At 34.4% G+C, this 18,245-nt stretch overlaps 1 protein-coding gene across 1 annotated transcript in view; it reads left to right on the top strand.

The window, feature by feature from the left end:
• Positions 1 to 18,245, top strand: part of SESTD1 (SEC14 and spectrin domain containing 1) — a 147,517-nt gene that overhangs the window by 83,600 nt on the left and 45,672 nt on the right. Inside the window, exons 6-9 of the mRNA XM_037740057.1 lie at positions 4,825 to 4,938; positions 6,498 to 6,595; positions 8,837 to 8,892; positions 11,401 to 11,612. Of these exons, the coding sequence (XP_037595985.1) occupies positions 4,825 to 4,938; positions 6,498 to 6,595; positions 8,837 to 8,892; positions 11,401 to 11,612 (480 nt within the window). The remainder of the gene's footprint in view (positions 1 to 4,824; positions 4,939 to 6,497; positions 6,596 to 8,836; positions 8,893 to 11,400; positions 11,613 to 18,245) is intronic.

Genomic DNA, 18,245 nt, shown 5'->3' with positions numbered 1-18,245 from the left:
ATATATATATATATATATGATTATATATATATATATATATGATGATTCATATATATATATATATATGATGATTCATATATATATATATGATGATTCATATATATATATGATGATTCATATATATATCATCATATATATATATGATGGAGTACGATATATATATAATATATATATGATGGAGTATGAGATATATATAATATATATGATGAAGTATGAGATATATATATGTATAATATATGATGGAGTATGAGATATATATGTATATCTATATATATATATAGATATATATAGAAATATATATATATGATGGAATACTACTCAGCCATAAACAGGAATAAATTAACATCATTTGCAGTGACCTGCATGAGATTGGAGACTACTGTTCTAAGTAAAGTAATTCAGGAACAGAAAACCAAACATCGTATGTTCTCACTGATATGTGGGAACTAAGCTATGAGGATGCAAAGACATAAGAATGATACAATGGACTTTGGGGACTTAGGGGAAGGGTGGGAGGGGAGCAAGGGATAAAAGACTACAAATATGGTACAGAATATACTGCTCGGGTAATGAGTGCACCAAAATCTCACAAATCACGACTAAAGAAAGAACTTACTCATATAACTAAACACTAACTGTACCCCAGTAACCTGTGGAAAAATAAAAAATAAAAATAAATAAGGGACATCATAGTGGGATTTCTCAAAAGAGAGATTTTCATCAGTATTTAAGTAGAATATTATGTTAAATAAGATTCAATTGAGAAGCAAAAAGACCATCTTTATATTTTGTATTTTCTTTTTCTTTTCTTTGAGTCTTACTCTGTTCCCCAGACTTGAGTGCAGTGGCATGGTCATAGCTCACTACAGTCTTGAAATCCTGGGCTCAAGCAATCCTCTTACCTCGGTTTCCCAAAGTGTTGGGATTACAAACATGAGCCGTCACGTCTGGCCTGCATTTTCAGGGGAGAGTGCTCTGGGATTTTATTTTTTCAGATGTGAATTCATGCTCAGCTTAACAAGTAATTTATTTCCTCATAGAATATATACATGTTACTTGGTTTCGTTCTTAGTATATATAGTTATATATCTAGTTAATATATTGCTTGACATTTTTGGAGAGAGGAAAAGTTCTTCTCTGGGATCTGATTGTGTTTAATTTCCCTAATGCAAACACCTCTTTGTGGATCCCAAAAAGGAGTTGTGGCCTGGGTGCAGTGGCTCATGCCTGTAATCCTAGCCCTTTAGGAGGCTGAGGTGGGAGAATCACTTGAGGTCAGGAATTTGAGACCAGCCTGGCCAACATAGTAAAACCCCCTCTCTACTAAAAATACAAAAAAAAAAAAAAATGAGCTTAGCATGGTGGCATGCACCTATAGTCCCAGCTACTTGGGAGGCTGAGACAGGAGAATCACTTGAACCTGTAAGGCAGAGGCTACAGTAAGCTAGAAATCAGTAATACGGACTGCTGATTTTGTGTACGTTTTTTTTTTTTTTTTCTTTGAAGAGACCAGACTGTTTGCCCTATACAGTTTCCAGTAGTCTGTATATTTCAGCAAGTATCCCTGTGGTATAATTTACGTGTTCTTCTGTCTTCTTGAACCTCTATGTTTTTATAAATTGATAGTTGGATTTAGACACTGATTAGATTTAGAGTTTATTTTTCTTTTTCTAAGGCTCTTCACGGGTAGTGATGTGTTCCTTGATCATGAGACTTGTAATAGTTGTCTTTTTTGTGATGTTCAGTGTCTAGATCTCTTAGTTCATTAAAATCTGTAAAGTGTTGATCTAGTTCTATTATTCCTCCTTCATTTACTAGCTGGAATAATTTTATAATGAGAAACTTATTATTTCTCTATCTAGTAATACAGTTTGTATACGAAAGGTGAAATAAAAGCTTGTTTCTCTTTATTTGCTGGTTTCTCTTCCCTCACTCCCTTTCTCTCTTCCTCCCTTCTCCTTCCTTTCTTTCGTGGGGTTCTCTGTCGCCCAGGCTGGAGTGCAGTGATGCAATGATAGCTGCCTGCAGCCTAACTCCTGGAATCAAGAGATCCCTGCTTCAGCTTCCCGAATGGCTGGGACTACAAGTACACACCTGTTTGGGTTTTGTTTGTTTGTTTGTTTTTTGTTGGCAGCAGGGGGGAGGTGGTAGAGATTGGGTTTTCTTACATTGCCCAGGCTGGTCTTAAACTGCTAGTTTCAAGTAATCTTCTTGCCTCTGTCTCCCAAAGTGCTGGGATTACAGGCATGAGACACCGTGCCCAGTCTGGTTTTCATTATAGTGTGTTCTCTAGCCTAGTCCATTGGTGATTATTTCTTTTATATCAGTATGCACTCATTGATTTAAACATATTTAATGTTTCAATTTGTACCATTTATTGTTATTATTGATGTGTAACTTCTCACATCTTTGGCCAGTGGAAACCTTTTCAGATCCTTTTGTCATAACCATAACAGTCTTTGATAGCTTTTTCAATCTCTGGGTAAGATGTTCCAAGCTCACTCATCATGTGTATTTCTCCATTTCTCCAAGGAGCCCTGATTCCTTTTATTTTATTTTTAAATTATTATTATTATTATTTTGACTAATGCTATTTTAAGAAAACCTGATTCTTTTTTATGAAAAATGGTACTCGCAAATCACAATCTGGATGCTAGGAGTATACATTTCTACAAAATTGGCCATTATTTCCAAACCTCCCACAACTAGAAAATACACATACATGTGAGTGTGTGTGTGTGTGTGTGTGTGTGTGAGAGAGAGAGAGAGAGAGAGAGAGAGAGATGAAATGCATTGTGGAGTTTAAACTGATACTTCTAATTTAAAATGAACACCATAAGGATGCTTGTTCTCTCCTACATCTTCCTTTCTCCCTTGCCAAAAATCCCATTTTCTTAAGGATGTTGGGGATGGCAGAATTATAATATCCCAGTTTGCTCATTGGCTTTGTTCCTCATCAAGTTATCGCAGGATGGCAATACTAAAACGGTCACTATCGGCACAGTTACTGAAAATGTAAAGAATCTAATGATCCACTTCATTGGTTGTAGGTGTTCTGTTTTTTTTTTTTTTTCCTTATGTCAGTTTTGATAAATCAGACTTTTTAATAGGAATATGTCTGTCTTCTAAGTTTGTAGTTATTGGCACAAAATTGTCCTGTATCCTTAATATCTTTTAAACCATTGCTATCAATTTAATTGTATTCTCCTTTACATTGTTACCATTATTTATTTGTACTTTGTTTTTCTTGCTTCATCACATCAGAAGTTTGTTGTTTTCGTTAGTCTTTTCTAATGAAAGAAATAAGTTTTGGCTTTTTTGAGCCCTTCTAATAATTTATATTTATTTCTGATTTTTCACCTCTTCTATTTTCTTTGGACTTATTTTCCTTCTAACTTCTTAGATGGATCACTTACCTCATTATTCACTAGGCTTTGTTTCCTAATATAAATATTTAAGACTACTAATTTCTATTTAATGTGTTGTTAAAAATAGCAATTTGTTGGACACTCAAATTTGATAGAGTTCATAGTTCTATGAGTTTTTCATGCTGTGTTTTTGCTATCGTCCTGAGGATGAAATTTTCCATCTTTCAGCAAAGCAGTCTTGGTAATTTCTCCCTATTTTTTGTTTATATTATAACTTTATATACAGTACGGGCGTACCTTGTTTTACATATTGCATCTATTTCTAAATGTTTTATTTGTCTCTTTCTGAGTCCTTCCATAAGTCCTCTTAAGTTAAAAAAAAATTAAGTCAGTTTTATGAGGTATAATTTACATGAAGTAAAATTCATACCTTATATATATAGTTTTATGAGATTCAACAAACACATATAGTCACATAATCTTTGCCATAATCAAGATACATAAGAGTTCCAAAAAATGTCACACATGCGCTCAGTAGTTTCCCCTTTCACCATTCTCTCTATGGTGCCTGCCTTTTCTTCAACTTCGAACTAGTTGGTTTCCCTGTAACCTCAGCTTTCTTAGGAGTTCCAAAAAAAGTTATACTCTTGGAGATTGTATGGCTTTTGTTATTGTTAGGGTGGGAATGATGCTCTTTCCAGCCAGACACATTATTTTTCTTATCAAGTTATTTTTGATAAATTCACATTTCCATATATCATTTAGTATTAACACTACTGTTTGAATATCTTTCTTCCATAGATGTATTTTCTTTCATATTCATGTGTATCTTCACTGAAATTTTATTTAGTTCTGCAGTGGTCTCTTAGGTACTTACTTAATTTGTATTTGAAATCTTTTTAACTTTAGAGCTAAAAGATTAGCATTTTAATATTTACATTTCAAGTCTCCTGATTTTTACTAAAAATTAAATATTGGCATAAATTTGTGTGAATTATACTCTACAACTGGAGGACTTGTTTTGTTCATATGTAATCAAAGAAACATTAGAAAAACATTAAAATGGATAACTTTTTAATTGCTAGATTTACTCTTCCTTGGGCTTATCATTTTAGTGTCCTTTGCTATTTTTAAGAGGATATGAAAATTCTTTATTACATAATTGTATTAATTGATTTTTTTTGAAATATTAATAAAATATTTTTGAAAATATTTCATCTGAGCTATTGGTACCTGTTGTTTTAAAAATGTGGTATTAGAAAAAGGTTTTGATGAATTATTTTTTATCAGGTATCTATAACTTACTAAATTGATTTTAAATACTGTATTAAGTAAATGATAATGTGTCATGTTGGAAACAATATTGCATATTCTAACCTAATTTTACCTACTCATTACTTTCATGGACTTTAATAGTGGGTTACTAAAATTTTTTTTTCTTTTTCCCTTTTTATAGGTTATTTTAGTGTCTGCCAACAAATTGACTCGTTATATAGAACCATGCCAATTAACAGAAGATTTTGGTGGGAGTCTTACCTATGATCACATGGACTGGTTAAATAAGAGGCTGGTTGGTATATTCAATGAGATAAAATGTTATTGCATATAAATAAGATACATTTTGATAACTATCAATTTATTCTATTAAAATTTATTTTTACAAAAATGCAGAATTATGTGCATACCACATTATAGCATAATAGACAAATACTATGAAGTCAGAATTACTTGATTGGAATCCTGATGCCAGTTGCTAGGTATATTCAACAATGTGTTTAATCTTGCCTGGGCTAGAGTTCCACATTTGTAATATAGTGAAAATCATAGTACCTACCTTTGTGTGATTATGGGTAAAGTGAAATGAATATACATATAAAGCATTTAGAACAGCAGCAGGCATGATATAGTAGCACCATGTAAGTATTAGCTATTACTGTTCTGTCATTAGTAGCATTAGTAGAAGTCGTAACTATTTTAAGTAGAATAACAGTAGCATAATTTCATGAGGGGATCTAGTTGCTATACCATTTTCACAGGGTACTTAAACATTTATTTGAGTTATCAACTTGAAGAGTAGTTTGACAGATTAAGCATTTTCATTTGTGAAAATATATCATCTTCGGCGGTCTAGACTTCTGAAATCTTCTACTCTGTAATTTGATTTTTTTATTGAACTACTGAAAGAACAAACGTCATATTAACTCATTTTACATTAAATGCTAATTTAATTGGAGAGTAGTGAATTTTTGTTTATATCTGAATGGATAACTAATTCTGTTTCCACCCAATTTATTTATTTAGAGACAGGGTCTTGCTCTCTCACCCAGGCTGAAATGCGGTGGCGTGATCACAGTGCACTGCAACCTTGAACTCCTGGGCTCAAGCAATCCTTCCACCTCAGCCTCTCACGTAGTTGGAACTGCAAGAGCATGTCACCATGCCTGACTGACAAAAGCTTTATTTTTTGTAGAGATGGAGTCTCTATGTTGCCCAGGCTGGTCATGAACTCCTGGGCTCAAGCAACCCCCCTACCTCGGCCTTGCAAAATACTAGGATTACAGGCCTGAGCCAAAGCACCCAGCCTATTTCCACCATATTTAAAAAGTGATATCAGACAAGTGATTGTCCACTTTATTACTTATGTTTAAACAGACTTCCCAAATTCCACTTCAGAAATATTTGAAGAAATCATTAAAATTATAACTAATTTTTAGTTCTATATGCACGTATATAACAACTATTATATGAAACCAACATGTGTTGGTGATAGAATAACGTAAAGAAACATTCTATAACTGTTATAGAGACTTAGAAAGTTCTGAATTACATTTATGTAGTTACAACTGTTATCAATACAAATGTTTCTCAAACATTTATCTGAATGGAGAATGAAGATAATTTATTGATGTATTTAAATTTAAAAAATTCTTTATCCATGAAACTATTCATTGCTTTAGGAAACAGTTTTGTCTTCTCTTGCATATATTGTTGTGCTCTGGTAGTAGAATTGCACTGACTACTGGGGAAGGAAAACAAATCCTAGCTGGCCAATTCTATTGCTCTTAACTGACAGTCCTTATTACATATTAATTTTTAAGACTGTTCTTAATATGTTAATAAAACTCATAGGTTTTTGAGAAGTTTACAAAGGAATCTACATCATTGTTAGATGAACTTGCTTTGATTAACAATGGAAGTGATAAAGGAAATCAGCAAGAGAAAGAAAGGTAGGTGACTATTGGTATGCAATTATATCCTTGCAAAACTATAATTAATCTGATACAAGATACCTCTGTAGTTAATGCAAGCTAAAAGAACTACAATAAACAATTCTTCATTCAATCAAAATTGACATACAATATTCATGAGAATTTGCTTTACATGTAAAACATGCTGGTGTGAATCAAAGTTTTTTCACAAAAGCCATTTTTAAATTTATAATATATTTTTTTATTTTCAAATGAAACAATTTTCTACCTTTTTAGAGTTATCTTCTTTGCTGGTTAAGAATATGAAAAAAGTTGCAGTTTGAAATACAATTATTATAACCTTATTTGACTACATTAGCACTTAAATGTCTAGCTTGTAGAACTTTTTCTGTCCTTGTAAAATATGTGGTATTCATGAATTGGACTTGGGGAATTTAGTGCTTTATGACATGAGATTAAATAATACTTGAGTTGTATTATCTGAATATAACTACCTAGATTTATCATGTTAACAGATTTCCCTTGAACTTTACAACCTTGTCAGCTTTCACTTTTCTGTCAGTAGGCCAAGTCCCTCTTCTCAGGTAAAAAGCACTTTAGCAAGCAAATTAGCTATTCATGCCACTTGATTATTACTGGTCACTAGAACAGTAATTTTTCATTAGGAAATGTGAAAGAATTCTTGTCTTCCCTGTCATCCTGTCTCCTTTGAATCCGACCTTGAAGATACAGTGGAACCTTGATAAAATGCTTGTTGTTATTCCATGATTCCAAACATAGTCACATAATAAAGTTTTCAAGTGTAAGATCATAGTTTTTACACAAAATCTTGATTAAAACAAAGTCAAAATGTGAAAACAAATGGTTTGAATGTAAATCTGATTAAAGTCGCCACAAGCAGTTAGGAATGTTTCTGTCCTACTGATGCCATATAAAAATGTAAAATTATAAAATTTGGCATGTGTAAATACATGATTGTGTGTTTGTAAATATCACACACATATATGCTTTGGCTTAGGAATTGAAAATATCACAAGCTACTTGATGAAAATTAGCTGGACTTCCTTGCTTTCTGAATAGTCCATCAGAGTAAGTTTGATGTTTCTTAGTTGTATTCCTCGGGAAAGACATCCCATGTTGGTGCCTATAGAAAATGAGTCCATGGTCAAAGAGTTTGATGCTGTTGACTATATTTCCTTCTTTGAGAATGACTGTGAATATTGCAGATTTCAGGTTCTGAAGAAGCAGTGCCAAAGAAACCTATTTAATTGCTTCTTTAAAACATACCTTGTTCAGTGTTTTGGCAAATACTTTGGGAAGTGCTGGTTTGCACAACTATGTGAAATATTAAAATCTTGTATTTGCCAGTTCCTCCTCAAGGAACTCATTATTGCTTAGTTTCTTTTAAACCCCAGATCCCAGTTAATAGAGTCTCTCCTCTTGCAAATTTTTATCAACCTTCTTTTTTTTCTTCAACCTTCTTTATGTCAGTTCTCAGGAAGCATCTAGCTACACAAGACCTGAGGGCCTAGATCAATTGATAAAAACTAAAAAATTTGGTACAAGACTGGTCAGTTACAGCAGCAAGGTCCTTGTCCCCTTTCTTTCTTTTATATTCTCTTTCCTGTATGTGTTTAGGAAAATAAAGGCAGATGTCCAGCTGCACAGGATGTATGATTAAAATAGGGAAGAGAGTACAACTGCTAGGACACAGGGAAGGAGACACACACACACACACACACACACCCACCCACCCACCCACCCACCCTTGGAATAATGTAAGACAGAGTATTCGCAGCTATCAAAGATTGCTGTAGGTAAACAAAGTTTTGACTGGAGGATGGCTGCATGCATTTTTTAATGTTACATTTCTGGATTACTATATGACAAACTTCATTTTGAAACATATTCATTGGATAAATACTAAATGGACTTCTTTGATATATTTGAAATCATATTATGATTAACAACAATAAACTATTTTTCCAAGTAGTATATTTTATTATTTATTACTTTGGCATTTCTCTGGCTACTAGTATTTACTTTTCCCTAATTGACTTCCTTATGCTTGAGAGAAGTTAGCATGGTAGAATGGTTATGCTTCAGATTTTCATATTTTTGTGCCCTGTTTTGATTTTATATATTTAAAGGAATTTTTAAAGTTACACTGATAGATGGGTGGGGAGGAAACAAACAAACAAAAAAAGTTACACTGATAGAAATATACCTTTTGAAAATTACTCCTTTGGTGTTTTCCAGGTCTGTGGATTTAAACTTTCTTCCATCGGTTGATCCTGAAACAGTTCTTCAGACAGGTAAGATTTAGAAAATATTTGTGATAATAATCCAGTAAACCAATTGGATTGATTGGTTCATTAATTCAGCATGAATGTGATACCTGTGGAAGGAACTCAAGGGGAAGTTTTTCAGGACCATGGACTGGTTTCATGAAAGTCAGTTTTTCTGTGGACTTGGTGAGGGATGGTTTCAGGATGAAACTGTTCCACCTCAGATCATCAGGCATTAGATTCCTATAAGGAGCGTGCAACCTAAATCCCTTGCATGTGTAGTTCACTATAGGGTTTGTGCTGCTATGATAATCTGATGCTGCCGCTGATCTGACAGGTGGCAGAGCTCAGGTAGTAATGTTTGCTGGCCTGCCACTCACCTCCTGCTGTGTGGCCCAGGGTGGGAGTGGGGGGAACCCCAGCCTTATAATATTTTTAAAACCTAATGATCTCTCCCTTAAAATATTTGGATTTTTTTTATTATCTGTAAAATGAACATAAAAATTTTTATTTCACTGGGTTGCTATGAGAATTATTGAACACTCCTTAAGGGCCAGACATTGTATTTATGTATTTTCATTTTTCACTCTTCTAACAAGCCTTTGAGATAATTCGTATTATTTTCTCTATTTTGTACTAGGGGAAGCTAAGACTTAGAAATAGAAAATAATTTGCTGAGATCAAGTAACTATTAAGCTCTCCATTGCTAAATTCAAAGCCACTAGCTCTACTGTTTTACAATCATCGATGTAAAAACACTTACCACCTTGCAAAGCCCTGTCACTGCTGCCTGAGACGTACATTCCAACCCAGATATCTCCAGTAGCAGTTTCACAAACTCTAGAAGAACCAAATTGTGATTTTTTCCAGTGGAAATACCCCAATTTTATTTCTAATCAGTTTTTTTAAATAATAGCTCATAATTCTAATCCTACTGTGTGCCATGTACTGTCTGAGCACTTTACGTATGTTAACTCATTTTGGTCCTGTGAAATAGGTACTGTTGTCATCCCAAATTGAGGATGGGAAAGCTGAAGCATAAAAGGTTAAGTAACTCATGCAGGTTACACAGCTAGTAAATGCCAGAGTTGGGACTTGGACCTAGGTAGTTTGATTTCAAAGTATTTTCTAGGCAGTTTGATTTCAAACATTATGCTGTCCTGCTTCTCTAATCAAAATATCCACAAGAAAAATATTAAGGGTGACAGTTGTCAAAATAAATGTATTCTGATATCCATAACTTTTATGAATATATGTAAAAAGACTGCACAAACCTCTAAAAGTTATTATTTTCCAATTATAAAATGTAATAAATAATAAAGAAGTAAATTCTGAATACATTTGCTGTATTGATTCAGGTGTCCTAAGTTCTTCCAGTATGATATACATCTTATTTTGTTAGAGAATAAAGAAATACTTGTAATCTCTGAATTATTATATATATATATAGAAGGTACAGTAGACTGTCAGTAAAAATACTGCTGTAGATTTAAAACTTAATTCCATATATGTATATAGTTAACATTTTGAAAGCTTTTAATTTTAATTCATTGAATTAAGAAGCTTTTACAATTTGTATTTTAAATTTAATTTTGTATGCTACTAGGTCCAATTTTATATGGTATTAACTTTTAAAGCAAGGATTGTTTTAGAAATTATAAATACCTCCAAACCATAATATAAGTTCAGTTGCTATATATTGAAAGCCATTTAAATTTAGGATATTGTTCTAAATAAGGAAGAGAATTTAAATATGTGTATTATTTTGATGCCTGAATATTAGTCAAACAATTTTTAACTTATTTACTTTTAAAATTGTTTAATACCTATAGCTTTAGTTGTTACACATTCTGCAATTGTAGTTTCTCATGTATGAGTGGATTTTCTCCATGAGTTTGCTAAACTGAGTCACATTCACTGCATTTCTAACACTAGTATGGCCCATTATTATTCACAGTTAATATATTGTGAAGATTTTTATAGAGATTATATAAATATTATTTTGTACTTGTAATAAATACTTTCTCCCTTTAATCATTCATTATACTGTCACCTTTTTCTTTAAGTGCTGTGATTGAGAATATGGATTAATACTGAAATCCTACAACACATTGCTGGGATTAGTACCATCAGAGAGCAATCCCACAGTATAATTTTGCTTGACAGGGAAATAAGATTGTTTGGCACAGTATCCTGAGTAATGAATTCACCAATAACAAAAATGTGATTGATAGAAAAAATATGAATGCCATATTTAAATATGTAGTATAGTATTTCTATGTTGTATATATTTATGATATATAGCATTTTAATATACTATCTAGTTTACATAGTATATATCTACACACCCATACACACAGATACATATTAATACATGCAGTTTTCATATTTGTTGTGATACATAAATTTTTAAATTGCATTTATAACCTGGTAGATATATAGGTAGACAGATAGGTTTTGAGAATTGAGACTATTGAGAAGTGAGAATTGGATTTCTTTACAGATATTAATTTCAACTATCTTTTATTTGTAAAGGGCATGAATTGTTATCCGAATTACAGCAGCGTCGATTTAATGGCTCAGATGGAGGGGTGTCATGGTCTCCTATGGATGATGAACTGCTTGCACAGCCACAGGTTATGAAATTATTAGATTCACTCCGAGAGCAATATACCCGCTACCAGGAAGTTTGTAGGCAACGTAGCAAGCGCACACAGTTAGAAGAGATTCAACAGAAAGTGATGCAGGTAGGTGTCTGATTTGCATGTATTTAACTCTTTTTAATTCCTTATAGTTTCAACTATGTGACTGACTCTTTACTCAGTCTTATATATACTATATAGAGAACCTTAGAACATATGAAACTGGTTTCTAAAACTGTTTTAAATTATGTATTGTTTTACAAATAGTATTTGGATTAAAGTTATATTTCTACAGTGATGATATTGAGCATTCAGCTTAGTGTAACAGACTGAACTGCAAAAATAACTGGTCACTGGAAACATCAGTTGTATCAATGTATTCTTGCAATAAATAACATTTGATTATTGATATTTGATTCATTCTTAATTTCTAATAACTTAGTTTTTTGCTTAATTTAAGCATTGTGAAGAGTATTTCTATCCTAGCAAAGTAATGCATATAATTCAAATGATCCTAATATTGAAATTTTTATAATACTGATAGGAAATATTAAATATATTTAATTAATAGGAATTTTAATTTCTTTTAAAATTGATTTTTATAAGTAGGCTAAAATCAACACTAAAGGAAGGCATTTCTGTTATTTAGATTATATTCTGGATTTTTATGTTGAATAAAAAAATAAATCTTTGAATATTTTATTTAAAAATACAAACTGGAAACATCCTAATTTTTAAATCTAGATTCATTGACTCATTAGATAAATGTGTATTAAGTGTTTGCTTTGTCAAAGGCATTGTGGTAGTTTTTTTTATAGGCTGTAAAGGTAGATTTGGTTTTTATTATCAGTAAGTTTAAAGAGAGAAAATGTTAAGGGTCACAAGGGCATGACTGAGGGGTTATGGGCACTTAAAGGTAGGATTATTTCTCCAGCTACAGGTAATCTGGGAAGACTTCATGGGGGATGTAACATTTGAGATTGTCCTTCTAGAATGTATCTGATTCACCAGGCAGTGATAGATTTTGAAAGAATTGGAATTTTGTGGAGGATGAAGAGTAGTGTGAGTAAATCATAGCAGCGTGGAACCCCAAGTTCTGTTGAGGAAAAAGGAAGCAGTAGGCACAGTGGGAAGTGGATGGCCTTTTTGAGTCATAGAGTGTGATCTCAATCCCAGTTCTTCCACTTAGCTGTGTGACTATTCACGATGCTTCACCTACCTGAGCCTTGCTTGATCTGTCTTCTTTCTTTCCTCTTTTCGTCATTTTCCTTCTTTGCTTAATTGAAACAGGAATAATAGTACCTCTTTTGAAAGGCTGGTGTTTGGAAAGAACCCAGCTCTCAATCAGTGGTAATTATTACATGTCTTTCTTTTGAACTAGACTCTACTTTAGAGGTCTAGTGTAGTTGCCAGCAAACTTCTGTAAAATTCCAGACATTTAGACTTTGTGGACCATACAGTCTTTTTGCAGCTGTAGCTGCTTTGCTTTGGCATTATAGTGCAAGAGCAGATACAGACATTGTCTAAACCAACATGTGTGGCCATTCTCCAATAAACTTTTATTTATTATACAAATACAAGTGGTGGGCCAGCATTGGCCTGGACAATTGATCTAGTTCATGACTCCTCAAATTAGAGCATCAGAATGTCATGGGAAAAAAGGATTTGAAAGGAAGGAAGGAGTTGGATCATGGAAGATGTTGAATTTCAGGCAAAAGGATTTAGAAGTTATTACATGATAACCACATATAAACTGGAGATTTCTGAGCATACGTTAATTATATGTGACTTTTTCCATGGACTCCATTCATAAGTTAGAGTTTGTTTTAAATTCAGGAAGTTTTAGCCAATTAGCTTGAGGTTATCTTTGAAAACCACAAAGATAGAATAGCAGAGCAGTACAGAAATCAGATTCTGAACCCAAGTAATCTGAATCTACCCTCTTCTACCACTTCCAAGCTGCTTGACCTTGGGAAGAAAGAACGTGCTAGTTTCTGTGTCATAGTCTCCTCTTCAGTAAGCAGAGGACAACAACAGTAATCACAACAACAGCAACAACAATAATACCTACTTAATAGGACCATTACAAGAATTAAGATAATTTTTATAAAATGTTTAGTGCCTGGCACATAATGAGTCTTCTGTTAATAACATGTTAGTTCATTCATTCAAAAAAAAAGCTGAATGTCTTCAATAGTGTAACATTGTCCTAGGCTCAGCAATGTGATGGTGAGTAAAAATAAGGTTCCTGCTTCATGGTACATAATTACATGATGACACAAAGAGTTGTGAAATTGCAACTATGCCAGGTGCCAAGAAGGAGAGTAACAGGAGTAGGATTAGGATGAGTGAGAAGATACTGGAGATGAATCATGTTTCTTACTTGCAAGACTTGGTGTCTTTGCTTGCAAGACAATGGTGTTGCCCACCTAGGGAACATTGGGCCAGATTTGGGTATTACTGTGAATGTAAAATAGTGTGGAGAATCATGAGTTTGGTTTCAGAGTTGTTAAGTGTGAGGTGACTTTGCGACTTCCAAGAGAAGATGTAGAAGGGTAGTCCAGAACAAGTTCAGATGTCAAAGTCCAGGCTGGGTTGTATTTGTTTGTCATCTGTGTGTGAATGGTAATTAAAAGCATTCATGTGAATAAAAATTGCCCAAAGAGAAAGTTGAGAGCTGTAAGAAGAGTGCTTTAACCTAAGCTTTGAAAAGCTCTCACATTTAGCTGCAAGGTAGAGGAGTATACACCTGAGAAGGCGGCAGTGAAGGACTGGCTGTAGATGAAAAAATGTGACAAGTTCTTTGTCATGGAAGCCAAGGGAAGAAAGCATTTCAGGGAAGGAGTTACAGCCCTGTCAAATGCTGCTGAAAGGTTGAATAAAGGACTTAAAATGTCTATTAGAAAGCAGAAGATTGAGGTCGTTGGTGACCACAGGGCATGGAGTGGCAGGGCCAGGAGCAACAGTGGAGTGAATCCAGGAATGAAAAGGAGGTGTGTGGTGAAGGAAGCAATGAGTATAGAGAAGTGGTTGATAAATCTGTCTCTGAAGAAAAGATGAGAAGTGGAGTAATGGCTGTAAATAGTGGAAGAGGGTTTGTATTCATTTGCAAGGGCTGCCGTAGCAGACTAGGTGGTTTAACAACAGAAATTTATTTTCTTGCAATTCTGAGATCAGGGTGTCAGCAGGATTGGTTCCTTTGAGGGCCATGAGGGATGGCTGTGTTCCAGCCTCTCCCCTTGACTTGACAATGGCCATCTTCTCCTTGTCTTCACATTTTCTTCTCTCTGTATGTGTCTGTGTTCAGATTTTCTCTCTTTATAAGGATACCAGTCATTGGATTAGGGTCTACCCTAAATGCCTTATTTTAGGTTAATTACCTCTTTAAAGACCCTCTCTCCTAATAAATATGGTTACAATCTGAGGTACTTGGGGTCAGGACTTCAACAGATATATTTTTGAGGGGAGAGACACAATTCAGCCTATAGGAGGGGTCAAGTATATTTGTTCTTTCTTTTCATTATATGAAAAACCCACAGAGATTTAAAGATTGCTGGAATGTATCTATTTAGAGGGAGAGGTTGAATATACAAGAGAGAAGGAATAATTAATACTATCGAGTTCTCAACAAGGTGGAAGTAAACAGAATCAAAGCACAATAGAAGAGATTCACTTTAGAATGAAAGAGGGAGAGCTCCTTCTGTGTGGCAGGAAGGACGGCCAGGATTGCCATAGGACCATGAGGTTCCTGGACTGCTGCCTAGTAACGGACCAGTTACACAGACAGCAGGGATATGGCCGAGAAAGAGTTAATTCCTGCAGGGCATTGAGCAGGGAAATGGGAGGAGACCCTCAAACCCATCTCTTTGAGGAGTTCTGGGCCTGGAGTTCTTAAAGGGATCATGGAAGGTAAGGGGCTGGAAAACTGGGATTGTTGATTGGTTAAGGCAAGGGGGATGAAATCAGGATGTGGGAACTGCATTCTTTGGTGTGTTGGCGTCTTGTGGCGCCCCTCAGACCAGCTGAGTCAGTGAGGTCCTTCAGATCAGTTGGCATAGTAGTTTCGTAAGTACGCAGGACCTGAAGGAATGTCTCAAAGTGAAAACTTAATGTTTCACAATGTTTAGGTTGCTATCTATAGAGCAGGTAAGGGGAATTAGAATCTTGTAACAGGGTCCATAATTCTAGGTCAGTATGTACCAAACAACTATGAGGAGGCAGGTGAGACTGAGCTGACCTAATAATTAATGTTTAACATGCCAAAAGCTTAGTATATTTTCATTTCTCCCCTTCTTTTTTCCCTGATTAACTTTATAAAGTTTATGGGAGCAGTTTTAGGATGAATCCAGAGGTACTCTGTGTATAAATCAGGAACAAGAAGTTTGAAGGACTTACTGCATGATGTCTTTTTTTCATAAAAAGCAAAAGGCCATCTGCTTGATGGTACAAATTGCAGGGGTAGTGGTTAAAGAGGATCAGTGGTTTGAATAGAGTGGAGGTGATTAAAAATTTTCTTTGTGGGAAATAGAAGAGTAAAATTACCACTGTCAACCTAAATAACAGACAGAGTGGCTCTCTAAAAGAAAGAGATTGTTTGCTTTAGAGAGTAGAACATTACAATGGGAATATGCATGTCATAGTAAGCTGTGTGCATATTCAGGGCAGTAAAGAAGACAAACATTTTTAAAGGAAAAAAATGAGGAGGATTACATAATTGTTTTTGAAGTCATTGTCCTTGGCTGTAAAGATTAATAACAAGGGTAATGCCAGTCTGAGGGTAGACAGGTAGTGGCTAGACAGATGTCCTTGCAAAAGGATTTTTTTTTTTCAGACAGGGTTTCAGTCTGTCACCCAGGCTGGAGTGCAGATCATGACTCATTGCAGCCTTGACTTCCCAGGCTCACACCTTGGCCTCCTGAGTATCTGGGACTACAGATACCTGCCACCATGCCCAGCTTTGTGTGTGTGTGTGTGTGTGTGTGTGTGTAAAAACTGGGGTTTCACCATGCTGCCCAAGCTCCAGAAGTATTTTTTTTGTGTAAAGTTGCAATGCCTTTGTGTATAGTTGTGGTTTTTGTAGTCCTTTGTGATAGTTTTTGTTAGAAGGCATACAAGCATGAGAGCCTCTCCCCATGGCTTTCTCTGGCACTATTCGTCAGGGTTGTTTATTTTTCCCCCAGGGTTAGTGATTCCATTTTGATTTGGACAACTTGCTATCACAAAAATGTAGCAGTATTTTGGAGTAGTGTTGATCTTGAATTTATGGCAGAACCTTTTTGGCTTTTTATGTAATCCTATCTGACAATTTATAGCTGCCTGTTGAGGTTCACGCACCAAAAACATGGGTGATAGGATTATCCAGCATTTGTGCTTTGCCAAATGGGATAAGTGAGTATGACAGAAAGACAGAGGGGCAAAGGAGTTAATGTATTGACAAACACATTTTTAAAGGATGGACCAGCTCAATTGGGTAAGGAAGAAACTGGAGAAAGGAGATGATGATTATTATATTTATAGTGATGGTGATGATGGTCACAAGATAACTGTTAAAAACCAGTAAACGTCATGTTCGGTTTTCTTTAAGAGGATAACAAGTAAATTGGTTAGAACAATAATATTCGGGATATAATATTTCCTGCACTCTGTTTTTCACAGGTCACATTTTAAGGAAATAATCTATATCCCTTGCCAAAATGACTATATGAGAATATATATTGAACTATATAGTAACATATTGATCATATGTCGGTCACACAGAGCATGAATCATACTATTTTCAGTCTTACAAGTTTGAGGAAAATGTGAAAAAATTTTTTTTGCTTGTATAAAGATAATTATAAATGAATATTTCTGTGTTAAATCAGTGAAAATTGAATTGTTTCAAATTTCTTTTGTTTTTATTGACATCATTGAAAATGTAATATAAGACCAATCAGTAGCTTTGATAGATAAATTAATAAGTAATAACTGTGATATTATCACTTATTCCCCATAGTTCAAATTGGTAGCATAAAACTTCATATAGTATGCAGAGATTCTCCATACCGCTGCTGCTTTTACAGTTAAAAATTAGATTTCACATGCTTCTGGGTAGCAGACAGTGCCACTTCACTGAAATGTACTATCGTTAGGCTCATTATTTATTGTGGCAGTAATTATGCCAGCACTGCACTTGTTATTTCTGGAATCATCCATGTGCTTTTCTTCCTTTCTGGAGAGGAATCATAGATGCCAAATAGAATACAGTGTGTTGCATAAGCATACAACTGGAGGCTGTGTTCTCAGTTCCCCATACCCTTTCTCTAGGTTAGATGGTTGACATTTGCTTGACATGCCCTTCTGCCTAGGTTTGCTTTGCATACTTCTACATGTTCTGTCATGCAGTTGTAAAAAATGAGCCAGTCATGAAAGAAGCATGGATAGTCACAAACATTTTTGGCCAATGTAGATATTTTTCCTGGTTGATTATAAAAGGATAGTTCCAAGGTTATATTTTGCATATAAATGTAACCACTTGAAGGTTACATTGATATGGATTGAGCATAAAACTGTTTTTCCAATAAGTTAATATTAAGAATGATTAAGCAAGATATCCTGATTGAAATTAAGTTTTATAACCTAGTTTGGCAAACTGCCATTATTATTGCATTTAAGTAGACTTGTGTACTGGGGCACCAACCTCAACTTGCATCGTTTTTATTAGAAATAGTCATATATTTACTCTGTCTACATTACTGA

This window comes from Cebus imitator, unplaced genomic scaffold (assembly GCF_001604975.1).
Source record: "Cebus imitator isolate Cc_AM_T3 unplaced genomic scaffold, Cebus_imitator-1.0 Scaffold78, whole genome shotgun sequence".
Classification (NCBI taxonomy): Eukaryota; Metazoa; Chordata; class Mammalia; order Primates; family Cebidae; genus Cebus; species Cebus imitator.
The sequence above is the reverse complement of the archived record's forward strand: the minus strand, read 5'-3'. Positions and strand labels throughout refer to the sequence as shown.